At 45.5% G+C, this 13054-nt stretch overlaps 1 protein-coding gene across 3 annotated transcripts; it reads right to left on the bottom strand.

The window, feature by feature from the left end:
• Window positions 1–2547: 2547 nt before the first annotated feature.
• Window positions 2548–12792, bottom strand: LOC112462921 (semaphorin-1A-like). Of its 3 annotated transcripts, none has more exons than XM_025029010.1 (7): window positions 12387–12792; window positions 8811–8899; window positions 7117–7258; window positions 5793–6141; window positions 4709–5322; window positions 4413–4623; window positions 2548–4341 (listed from the first exon to the last, which is right to left on the bottom strand). In XM_025029010.1, exons 1-7 carry the CDS (start codon window positions 12712–12714, stop codon window positions 4035–4037), a joined length of 2040 nt encoding a protein of 679 aa, XP_024884778.1. In that variant the 5' UTR covers window positions 12715–12792; the 3' UTR covers window positions 2548–4034. The 3 variants fall into 3 exon arrangements, with proteins under 3 accessions (XP_024884778.1, XP_024884788.1, XP_024884794.1); XM_025029020.1 differs by having other exon boundaries at window positions 2548–4317; XM_025029026.1 differs by having other exon boundaries at window positions 2548–4314.
• Between the last annotated feature and the right edge of the window lie 262 nt (window positions 12793–13054).

The raw sequence follows: 13054 nt of genomic DNA, 5'->3' as shown, positions 1-13054 counted from the left end.
TTTCCTTTTATTAAAGCATTAACGCTCGATAATAATATTGTAAGTTTATTAGACTTTTTTTATTTTTGAACACCGAGCTACCGCTACACCCCTTTCGCTCTCATTCTCTCCCTCTCTCCTGCTCTCTCTTTACTCACGCATTTACGCACCATGCATACGCGTACACTCAGTTCTTTCTCTCTCTTTCTCTCGCTTTCGCTCTCGTTCTCCTTTGAAAAATATTTTGTGGTGCACGATCGCCCTGTTTTTCATGCATTACTTGATTCCAACGTTTAGTTTAGTTTAGTACAATTTTACGATCTTAATATCGCGAGTATCTCCCAACTAGTGTGTCGTTAACATGATTATTAAAACTCGCTAATAAGGTGAACATCCTTACACGCCTGCCTGCCTCTCTCTCTCTCTCTCTTACGTCTGTCTTTTCTTCGCGTTTCGCGTGTTGTATGCACGCATGTGTTTTGTGTATAACCGTGTCCGAGTCTGTGTACAAGGGGGACCACCTTCTCCTGTCGTTATACTGTTTTGTGCGTCTTCTAACGCTTAACCATCACAATGACCAACGGTGCCTAGTTTACAATTAATATCTTTGGTATCATGCCTGAGTCTTCCGTTTATGAAAGAAAAAAAAATCACTAAACAATTATTTATATAGAATCTCGTTCGGGTACGGGTACGAACCGTTTGTCGTATATATCAAACTTAGAAAAAGATTATTTCCTTCGCGCGACGCGAAACAAGCAATCATAGAAATGCTACTTAGCTCCCGAAGGGGAATAATTAAATGTACCTGCGGCGACAAGGAATGTCGGATTGATTATATGGCAGCTTCGAAACCACGTGGAAAATACAACCACGGCGAGTGATGTTCCTGCTATCGCTACTTGTTTCAAGCACAAAATATCGGTTTTACCTTAAAGTCTACGCCGCGTGGCAGTTTGGATAATTTCCACGTTTATTCACGTATCCGTTTGACAGTCAATGAGATACCCGTAGATATCCTTACATCGTCGTTTTTCTATTTCTTACGAATTCGCGCTGATTCACGAGGACTATTCGATTATGTTACTAATAGAGTTAACAATTCGCTTCGATAAACTTTCGTTGGTTTCTCTTAACGAAAGTCGTAATATTGTAAAAATGTAATAAAGAATAGTTTGTGCTTGGAACAGTGATCACTTAAGTAATAATAAAAAGGTTTGATCCAAATTCTTTGAAAAGATATTTTCCATCTACGCCGATCGTAAAAACTCGTAAGAAAAAAAATATAAATGCATTAAGGCTCGCCCTTAGGGGATCCTTTTCAGTCTTACCGTTTGAGGGATAATTTTTCGGCGAGCTCTTAGGGATGTGTGTATTTAAATACATAGAGATAACAAATTAAACAAGTTAACGATTAATAAAAAAAAGAGTGGTAATCAAATCTATGCAAGTTTACAACCTGTAGTATGTATCCGTGTACTTGTGTGCGTGTCAAAGGGGTCAGGTTCGATTGTTCACAAAATTCCACGATCGGTGAAAGACAATTTGCTGGAATGTATAGCTTTTTCGCGATGCCGCAGAATTGCGGGAGACAGAGATGTCAGAAATCAACGATGCGCGTCACCGTGACACACGACTGTACGCGTAAAAAATGGATACAAAAAAGATCGTACAAACAATATTTACAAAGCGCACAAACGACGAATTCTTGTGAACAAAAGACCATGAGATTCCATCACTACGTGCGTCCGTCTCGTCTCAGATCCGTCGAGAGAGCCCGATGAGTGAGAAAAGCCCTCCCCATGCGTTTCTCTCGCTCCTCTGACGATCAGAGAGTATCTCGTCATATAGCATATATCACATACATGTTTACTTCTCTAAACACACTGAAATAAGAAGCACTTTAAGATAGATGTCTACATACATCATCGGGCTCAGTTTAGATGGACTGATTCTCGTCTTCGTTTTCAATCCTCCTGTCTTTTTGTAATCCCTAACTGATGTATATGCCTTTTTGTACATATGTATTATGTACATATAAGCGCTGTGCCTCTCTCACCTTTTCTCCCGTTTTCTTCGCTCTTTATTACGTATTATATGTGCAGGCGTCGAGAACGCGCATCTCCGAAGCATACACAAAACTAGAACCGACATTCGCATACGAGAAACTAGAAAGTAATATCGTCTTGAATGACTATTTTAACGTATCCTATGAACAGCTGCAACGTAATCGATGTTAGTTGGTTGCTGGTGCGGATACATCGATTAACGCATTCTTAAATCATGCAATATAGCAATCTCCACGATTTTATGCATAATTTAAATATTTGTATGACGTTATAACAAAGTACACTGGACAAAATTCATATTTCATCAAAATATTAAAATATATATATTACATTAAATTACGGACAATTTTATTTTATAAAGTAAATTTTTTTTGTTATTTTATGTCCAAGTAACTCTCCGAATCCAACAATCTTCACGTGGCGTAAATAAAAACTCTATACAATTTGTAATAATATGTTAAAAGTATAAATACAAATCAAATATAATTATAAAAGAAATGATAAAATAAAGAAAAATATAAATATAAAGACATAGAGACGTTATTATGTACAATTAATTAAATGTATTCCACATGATCCATTTGGTCAATCGCGAAAAACATTCGGCCAACAATGTCGATCATCATGATCGTCTTCAATTTCGAGGCACGCAGCAGTGTTACGTGATCTATAATGGCACTATCAATCACTCGTATTAAATATTACAACGTTAGAAAAATTGCGTGTTTCGAGTTTGCGGATAGTCTCCTTTAATTGACTTTATGAAAAAAGCCTTGTCGTAATACTACGCTGTGTAGCTTTACAATATACCGACCTCGATACTAATTGTCAATTAATAAAATAGTGGAGATTACGACATTTTGTTGCGAACCATCGCGTAACGTTCGCACTATTTTGTCAATCGAGCCTAATCACCAAAGTTTACTCGAGTTTTTACAGTTCGATAATCGATAATCGTAGAATCTCTTCTCCTTCTATATTCTACATGCTCATTCTTTTGCGGATTAGTGCTAAAGATATACGATAACCGACAATCGCTACTTGCTAAAATGTTCGCGCTCGCCTTATTCATTCTTCAATATGCACGGATAAACGAGCTAATGATCATCGTAACGTCTACCAAAACACTTCTGGCTGGAATGTCGTTCCTACGAGGATTACGAAATACTACATTATGACACTGCGATGATTCACGAATAGGCAACCTGCGAACAAACTGCTCTACGCACAGCTACTTGACTCGACGTTTCCCAATGCTCGTGATGAACGATCGATTTCGCAATTTGAAAAAATCCTTATCGATTCCACAAACAAACGATAACATCTATAGACTCGATCGACGTAAAACTCTGATATCCTAATTTTTCATTACGACTAAAGCAACATCAGCGTCGAAACAAAAGTCACGCGCGAAATAAGAGGATTCAGGATTGAAGGGAAAAAGAAAAGTATCGCGGCATCCATCGAAGTACTACGAGATCTCTGGCCTGGACTCTCCTCTCGATTAGTCGCTCTACATATCTTGAAATAATAACGCGCTAGGACTACGGTACGCGCTCTTTCTCTCTCTCTATCCCCTCGCATCGCCGAGCCGAAAGTAAAGTACGACAGTGATCGTGATGGCGACGGCGATGACGATGATGATGATGATGATGACGATAATGGCGACGACGATGACGACGGTGACGACTATGATCGATAGATGAAGCTGCAGGGTGGCGTTGCCGGCGGCGGTGGCTGCTGGCCGCTCATGGCGATCGGTACGAGGGTGGGCGAGGGTGACGAGGAGGGAGGGGTCGGGGAACTCGATGACACACTCGACGATGGCGAGGGCGATTCCAGTGCCCTCGGGCCGGCGAGTTCACGATTTGACTGTCCCCCGGACGTCACAGCGCGACTACTCCTGCTGGCCGTCGTCGCGTTGTGGCGATTGCGCGCTGGCCGTCCTAGGCTCCGGTGACGGCCACCCCCCTCCTCGCTCGTTTCTCAGAGATAAACCTTCTTGACGCTGCGCGTGGTCGCAAAGCCGTCGTTGCGGCGATACGCGTCGCCCTGATGGGAGCGAAGGGTGCCGAAGTTATCGCCGCGGGGGCCCCCGCGGAAACCATAGCCGTCCGGGAACTGGAAGAGAGTCTCCGTGGGCGTTGGCGGTGGTTTCCTCATGGTACCTTTCGGGGACTGGAGCGGTTTCGGCGGTTGCGGAACCAACACCGGCTCCGCGTAGGTCACTTCCTCCTGCGGCAGCAGCTTCGGCTCGGGCGCCAGCCTGCTGAATGTGGATAAACAGACATTACTAAGAGCGGCAAATGGCAAAAAATTATCCCTCCGTCGAATTAGTTCGTCTGTTGAAAACAAATATATTACCTGTTCACGTTTTGGCGTTGCTCGAAGTATTCGTATTCCGTGTCCGGATATGGTAGATTGTCGTCCTCGTCTTTCCTGCACTTTCTGCCGCACAAATAACCGGCTACAAAGCCGACGAACAATGCGGCCAGCGCACCCGCTACTACAGCCATTACCAGGGTCTCCACCGAGTATTGTGGAGGAGGCGTGTCGGCCGCGGATACTTCCGGACCTGCAGGCAACAGAGTATCAATTACATTTGTGATAACGCAAAACAAAGAAATAAATTCGTTCGATTCAATTGACAAGCCATATACCTGAGCTGTCCTGTTCCTCGTCCTGCATGATATTTATGATTTCGCCGCCAGGGCTGTCCTTATTCGGTATGGAGTCCTGCGGGAACTTGTTCTGATTGGCGGAAATAGCGCCGACGCTACCGGCGTCCTTGTTGAGGCTCTTGCTCGCCGGGCAGGACGCGTGCATGCCGGTCGCAACGCTCTGCAGGAACCTGCTAGCGTCCGTCGCCGCCGGGCCGACCAACGCTCGGCACTTGTTCTCCACCTTATCCCAAGCACAGTACGGATCTTGCAGAGCCACGCATTCGCTACACGACAGTATCCTGTCGCTGTAACAGCGATGAAGTCTCAGTGCCTGCACCTGACTGTCAGCGATGACGACCAATCGACCGTCTTCGAGGCCATCGCCCGCCTGCGAGGCGCGGACGACCTTGATGCCGCGAACCGGTACTGTCGGCGGGAACGCCTGTATCTCCTCGATCACAACCGGACTGACTTTTTGATGAGAATCGGCGGACTCGGCGTTCACTGCCTTGATCACTTTGCCGTTGTCCGTGCCGATGAAGAGGACGTCGTAGGTCTTGCCGCCCGGAGTCTTCACTTGAGGATCCACAGCGATCTGAGTGAATCTGTAACTAGATTTCGGTAGGACCAGGGTTATCAATGCTTCCCGATTTTGTATCGTCGACGAGCGAACACGCGAGGTGACCAATTTACATGTTGTGATTCACTCGCGTTTCGCTGTATAAAAAAAAAGGATCCACAGGAAAAATAAAAAAGCGTCTATCAACGTCGGGCGTTATGCTAGGTCTACAATGCGAGTTGTAAAATCGTGAGTCGTAAGAATTGACCAATCACAGTCGATTATTCTCCTCAAATTCGATTGTGATTGGTCAATTCTTATGACTCACGACTTTACGACTCGCATTGTAGACCTAGCATTACAGTAACGTAAACCGCGCCCGCATCGATGCAAAACACGCGACGCGGTGATGCGCGATGAACGCTCGAAAGCGTGGCTCTGCGTGCGCGCACGTAGTTTGCGTTCAATTTGGATTTTAGCTCGCGGCCGAAATCTCCCGGCTCTCGAGCGATTTTCACTTACTGGAAACTGGTACGTATAACGATCGGCTGGCCGAAAAAACTCGGCACCGACTCGTCCATCAGCGAGTGCGTGTTGATAAAGTTGAGCGTCAGATCCGGCAGTGTGCGCGAGTCGTTGGTGCATTGGCCGGGCCGTGGATCCGGCACCTTCGTGTCCTGCACCGGCAGCCAGTTGGAGTTCAGGGCGCTCTGCTCCTTGAAATTGCCGGAAAAAGTATCGGCGATGTCCTGGAGCGAGAATGCGCACACCGCCGAGCCGCTTATGCTGTTCACCGGCGTCGTGAAGGTGCCGTAAATGAGCTGGGCCGAGGTGCCGCCGTATTGACCCGATATCAGCTCGGTCGTTGACTCTGCGATCAAAATATTTCTTAAATTACTCAACAAATATATCCTCAAGGATACGCACGAGTGACTGGAGCGATACGATTAATCCAGCATCTATCATAAATACGCATCTGCTTCTAAGGATACTTGTACAAAGCTCGAATCAAACACCAATGTTTAGACTTCTTAGATAACTTGAAGATAGAAATGTCGAAATATGGACACTTTAAATTATAAATTAAATATTTTAAGGTATAAAATTATTAAAAATATGAGTCTTCCCGCGAAATCAGTTTCTATGGATCAAGTGGATAACTTGACCAACAAAAGACCGAGTCGATAATCTGTATAAACGAAAAGATACCCGGTTCTAAGTCATAGACATCGCACCCGGAGAAAAATAACAACCGTCACAATTCAAAAATTCATCATTTTCAGAAGAGAGGAAAAACAAATTTAATTCAATTTTTTTAATTGTGAAATAATTCTTTTAAACCGGTTATGTCACGGTTTCCTGGATGGATAGTGTCATAAATGACTTGACAAGTGAATCACACCAGTAGCGGGATTCTTGTAACTCCTTAATGACAGTTTCGGTACTGTTGCGCAGGTATTATATATAGTAAGAAAGCTGCGCAACGATACCGAAACTGTCGTTAAGGAGTTATAGAATCCCGCCTTAGACCTCTTCAAGAAACAGTATTCATTATAAATAAATATCGCAATTGTAATTGCGTTTGTTATCTCACAATTCAAAAAATTCAAATTATTTTTCCTCTCTTCTGAAAGCCGTGAATTTCTGAGTTGTGACAGTATTCTTCTAGGGATGCGATATCCTCGTCGATACAATACATAAAATATCACAAAAAAAATTCTCTTTTTTTTCTATCATAAAGCGAATTTCGAACAACAGATGCGAAATTAATATACTCTCAGACGGCGGACGGTGCATCGAAGCTCGCGGTCCATCGCGCGAGCATATGATGTCCGTCTATACTTACGTATCTCGTTAAAGTAGAACGGGAAGTCTCCGGTGACAGAGCAATTGAGACGCGACTTCAAGAATGACGTCCACCTGTTACGGAAACGATGCGGTCCGCCCCGATCGTATTTACAGACTCGCGCCACGCGAGAGTAGACGGCCTGCAAACGTGAAAATTGCGTCTCGTAAATTTTACCATGGAAAGCGTAAGACGAGAAAATTTTTATTTCCCTTCCCCCCTCCCGCCCCCTCCTCTCCCAAAAAAATGTGTCACGAGGAAAAAAGGACGAGCGAATGAGAAAATCTAGTTTCAGCTTTTACGCGCGCTATTAAAGTGACACGCATGTTTCCGCGGACGGCGCGAATAAGCGTCGCATAAAGATTGCGCGAAACTTCCTCGCGCGGAGCAGCCTGTACGAAATATATCGTACCGTGACTTCCAGAAATAAGTGCGATTTGCAAAATACTGCGGAATACCGCTATATAAAGAGGATAAAACAGACGCGGGTGATTTAAAGGAGAATTTATTCGTGACCTGTAATTAAAATAGAATTCGCGAGCGCATACTCGAGCACGTAAACGAACTTAAAATGGGAGGAGGAAACGGAACGGGGCTCGCGCTCGCGCGATTCCGAAGATCGCGGAATGATTTATTGTGCCCCGCCGAGATTATAAATTTATGCCGGGTCGCATAAAATTTCTCCGCGACATTCGCCCGCGGGAGGAGCCCGCAAATCTTTATCCATAATATCGCGTCCCAAGTTTTTCCCCCGTCCAGATTTATCCTTCGTTCGCCCCGTAAAATTATGCGTCATTATCAGAAAGCACGGAAAGCTCGAGGCTCTGCGCGCTTTTCGACAATAAGTCGAGCTTCGACTCAAGCTTCGTTCACAATGAGTCCGACTGACACTCACAGCGCTCGTTGCCGCGGGGGGACCATTTGTCTATGCGTGTAACGAAGAGGAGAGGAAGTGACGAGCCTCTAAAAGCTTCATCTTCAATGCGAAACGACGGGTGAAAGAAATCGTAATCGCCTTTACTCGCCGGTTAAAAAAAAAACCGTTCAGACTTTCGAAACTTTCGCGCGTATTATCCGGGCCCGACGCGCGATTTAATCTCATTCGACGCGATTCCTCCACTCCATTGTTATCCGTTGACCGTGCGCTAATTCACCGGGCAAAATATTGCGACGGGACTTTTATAGTCGCGAGGCCGAGCTTTTATCGTGCAAATTTCGATCCGCCGTGAAAAGCGCGCGGCGAAGTATTAAATCTTACGCGTGAAAATGACGTGGCGGAAGTTAATGGCGGAACTAATGCCGTTTAAGCGAGTGTCGCTACCCTTAATTGCATCGATCGATTTTTATCGTCGGGCCGACACGGGTGCGTAACACCGCATCCCTCCGCAGGGTCTAGACTTCTAAATACGGACATTCGCGTACTAGCTTGACACGAATCTAGCACTCCCACTTTCAAATGCGAATTTCTACTAAATAGTTTGATCAGGAATAAAGCACTAAATTAGCACCTAAATAGCACTCAATTTTGGAACCTATATTTTATTCTGATTTTTTATAATGGAGGTATTAACTTGACAGAGGCACGACGGATAATAATTACGCGAGCGAAAAGAGGCCCGCCGCGCGATTCCTCCCTCTCGAAATCTACGCGGTGGGTGATATATGGCGACGATTAATCGCCAGCGATTCCTTACCTTGCCGCAATTGATATATTCTACAGCAGTCTCTCTGAAGAAGAAGTAGACAAAGTCTCCCTGGGACATGGAGCTCACGAAGTTCGGTGCTGCAATTAGAATATGTAGCCATTATTACTAACTGCTATTGCCACCGCGCGCGCGCGCGGCGATGGTAAATGGCGCCATAAATTCCCCTTATAAATAAATGAACGTAATAACCACCTACTGGAACGCAATCGATGGCGTGTAATAAAGCAGACAACGCCTCATACAGTATCCTGGGAAAATAAGGGTGCAGGAGAAGGGGGTGGAAAATCTCGCCGCGATTTATTTAAAAACTTCCATTTCTACTCGACTTTGCGCGACGAACATTAATTCTCGGGCGTGCGAGGCGGCTCAAAAAGTTAAGGCCAACCGAGAGCGCGGGTTATTTACGTTAACAAACGTGCCCCTTAATTGTGCCATTAATTTCGACAAACGCGGTAATTAATTGAGCGTAATTACCGGCGATTAAGACACTCACGTTGACAAACGACGCATTAGGCCTCGATTATTAACGCTCGAAAATTACGTACGACTCCGCTGTTGACGATCGTCTCATCACAATGGCAAAACAACGAATGCCAGGACGCGAAAGTGAATTAAACCCGCAAAGATTCACGAAATTTTCACGACACGTTGGCGGTATCCAGGTATACGCGTGTTCCGGGCGACTCCCGTTGCCAATAAGCCGGCTACGCGTAAGGGGCCCCTCTAATTTCTGTCGGTTATTTCAACGCCGTCCCCTGGTAAAATGTTGCCGTCGCGTCGCGGTTCCGCTGCCGTTCCGGTCGACCGCTCGATAAAGTGGGAAAACTTTATCGATTTATTAACTTGACAGGGTTTTCATAAGCTTCTTAGGATTCATAAAGTAATATTAATCTCGCCATGCCACGTAGGTATATCCGAACGACCCGTCCGCTCTCCGCCCCATAAATTCTTCTCGTTTTACCCAACCCCTTAGCGAGAGAGCTCTCCTCCGGCTCTCCTATCTCTCTCTTTCTATCTGTCGTCGCCGACTCGCTTCCTTCCTTCCTTCCTTCTTCCCTCCCGTCCTTTCCACCTCGCGTCCCACGTCGCGTTTAACTGCGCCACCGCCGAGACAAAGTGCCGCAGAAAATTCGCGACGAACACCGAGGTCCTTTCCCCGAAAGAGAAACACTTCCGTTGTTCTCCCGAGCCTCCCTCCGCGACCGATTAGAGAAAAATGCCTCTCCCAGACGACACGGTCCCCGTCCCCGTGTCTTCCGCGCCTCGAGTCGGGAATCGTTTGTACGAAGATTTTCGATTCGCGATTTGCCGAAGGGGACGACGCGGAGGAGAGCGGCGCAGAGAACGGCGACCGGGATGGAATTGAATTTTCGACGGACGGAGAGAAAATCAATATTGTCCAACGGGTAGAGAAACTTGATTAGCGCTCTCGTACACCGTTCAATTAAAATACCCCGGGTGGATTGGTATAGCTCCCGCCGTCTCCGTCTCGAGCAAAGTGACGTATCAATTTTAACGCCGTGACGACGAAGACGGCACTTTGAAGTTTCGTATAATACACCGTGATATAACGCCGAGAAAACCAGTTTTTAATTTATTAAATCCACAAAGAGCTCCCATACGCGACGTATGAGCGGGCAATGTTGGGCGAACAAAGAGCCCATCGATAACCGTGGAAATCATAGCGTGTACCAACATGTTTCAAAAAGCGCGATAAAATCTGTTATGTCTATAGCGTTAATTAAAATCGTGTTTAAATTTAAATGGAAGAGGAGAAAAAAATGTGCGGTGTATTTTCCCATATTTTCGAATGTAGCCAAATAAAAAATATGAAATCATGTAAAAATTCTGGACGTCGAACGAAATAGAATCCAATTTGGTCGGGCATTGATTTAAACTTTTAAACAATAGCGACATTTTGTCAGTTAAAAATCACAGCGGATAGTCGAGTCGTAGGGCGATATCGCGTTCCCGCCACAGACGGTGCTTGCATTACGATGCAACGGGGTCGCCTTACAATCTCCAGGGCAAATTTCGGAGCCGATGGGCACGTCGCGGCACGGCGTTTGCTCCGTCGTTACACGAGCCCGGAAGATCCGCGGAATAATCTTGGAGCAAGTACGACGGAGGAGAGCTTAGAGAACCACGTACACGCACGGTTAATGCCGGAATTACACCGTGTGGATTAGGGAGACACCCAGGGGAAGGGGGCCCAGCTCCGATCGCGCGCGATATTTCCGCGAATAATTTTCCCCGGATTTTCAAAGTCGACCCGGACGCGCGCGCACCGACCGAAACTTGGTGCGCAAATATTGAATCAAACTCACAGTTGAACTTTAATGGACACGGGATGTGTATTATGAGGGGGGTCCCGGCCGCCGCGCGATTTTCAAACATTCAGACACGCGTTTATCCCCGGCGATTGCCCTTCTGGCCCGAGAGGAATCACGCTTGACGGCGGCGTAACGAGGTCGATAATGGACAATAATTATGTCGCGCCGGAATATTAATAGGATAATTTCAGAAGTTGGTAAACGCGGTAAAACGACGTGATTAAAGTTGCGCATGAGAACGATAATAGCTTCGGTGCGAGCAACCTGGCGAACCACGTGAAATATAATCGACGCCCGCGAAAAGTTTCATGCAATTTCGGTTCATTCGGAAACTCCCCTTCCCCCCTCCCCCTTTCCCTCCGTATGGAATTCTATCCCGGCTTATTGATCATTTTTATTTAATATCGGATCACCACAGTCCACCTCCGTTCTGAACTTTTCTTATTCGATTTCTTTGGATAATGCGAATCCCCGGTAACTTTCTTCCGTAAACTTCCGCAGATACTTTCGATAAATGCGACTATTGTCTTATTGTTAAGAAACGGAGGAGTTCGCAAAGCGCTGGGACCGAGAGAGAGCCGATATAGAAACGCAAACTTTCAAGAGATACAAATAACGGGTCTTTCGCTGCAACTCCTCGCAATTAGAAAGTAATGATTGAATTAATCGGATCTCGGGTTATAAGCTATCTATCGCATCCAATTAGCTCGGTCTAATTGCGATCCGATCTCGTGACTCGCAGAATCACTATTTGCAGAGAAACCCGTTCTCGATACTACTCTTGGAGGAACTAGGAATAATAAACAGCTAAAATAAACTAATTCGAGCGTTTCTAGAATAAACATCTCATCTTGTAATTGCAAGTAAACCCATTTTGCAAAATAACGTCAGAAATTATTAAATGCCTTTTAAAGTAACATCTGTACATTTTATAGGTACTCCGCGTTTGATAATCCACAACTCGCCGCGATAATGATAATCTATAGCTCGCCGTGATGAAAATTAATATTCGGAATTTCAATCATTAACTACCGACTTCAAACCGCACTTGTCGCCGTGTCGAATTAATGGCAAAAGCGCGCGCGGCGAAAATGAAAATTGATATCCCGAGTTGCGATCGGAGTTAACCGCCGACTTTCAATGTAAATCAGCAGAACGCGATCATTAAGCGTCATCAATCACCCCGGACCCGGAGAATTGACGATTGGATTAGCCTTCTGATATGACTCACCGTTCAGACTCATCGAGTCGTACTGCTCGGTCTGCAGAGGCTCCCTATAGATTATCGGATCCATGCCCGCGAAATCGGCGACCGTGCCGGTGTAGAGTTCACCATCGACGAAGACAAAGGTGCTGTTATGCTGAGGATCGTACGGGCACCTCGCCTGCCCGCCCTTCTCCTTCACGATCGTGTAGTTGCCCGCGTGCACCGTATAATCACGGCACATGGGCTTGAAGGCGTTGGTGGCGCACACTAAGAGGTTGTTCGCCGCGGTTTTCACCAGGATGCGAATGTAGTTCTGGCAGTTCTCCTCGGGCGTGCCCTTGACGACGCACATCTTCACGTCGTTCTCCGTCGAGTACCAGGTCAGTCTCTGTTGCTCCGTCAGGTCGGTCAGACTGAGATTATGCACGAGATTTCTGAAACGAAATTGTACGGTGCCCCATTTGAAAATGAAGATTCTTTGGTGTGCAAGATAGGGGACTGTTACAATCAATTCATAATACAATCAATCAATCAATCTTTATTAACTTTAGCTCAAACCAAGAAGTGGACTTGGTATACAAATAACTTAACACATTCATTCTTTTCATGCAACCTTAACATGCAACGCTAATACTTATTTCTATCTACTCTACCTTATTCTAACCTCTTTCTCTTTCCACAATTGTTTCAAC

This window comes from Temnothorax curvispinosus, unplaced genomic scaffold, assembly GCF_003070985.1.
Source record: "Temnothorax curvispinosus isolate PA1 unplaced genomic scaffold, ASM307098v1 QBEX01001365.1, whole genome shotgun sequence".
Lineage (NCBI taxonomy): Eukaryota > Metazoa > Arthropoda > Insecta > Hymenoptera > Formicidae > Temnothorax > Temnothorax curvispinosus.
This window is presented reverse-complemented; position numbering and strand designations above follow the sequence as displayed.

What these genes read in the sequence shown, in the direction of transcription:
- LOC112462921 (XM_025029010.1), bottom strand. Translation starts at nt 12,714, where the DNA reads ATGTGCGTCGTCAAGGGCACGCCCGAGGAGAACTGCCAGAACTACATT. An exon ending in CGACTCGATGAGTCTGAACG is followed by an intron (nt 8,900 to 12,386) that starts GTGAGTCATATC and finishes TTCTAATTGCAG; the next exon opens with CACCGAACTTCGTGAGCTCC. An exon ending in GTTATACGTACCAGTTTCCA is followed by an intron (nt 5,323 to 5,792) that starts GTAAGTGAAAAT and finishes ACCGAAATCTAG; the next exon opens with TTACAGATTCACTCAGATCG.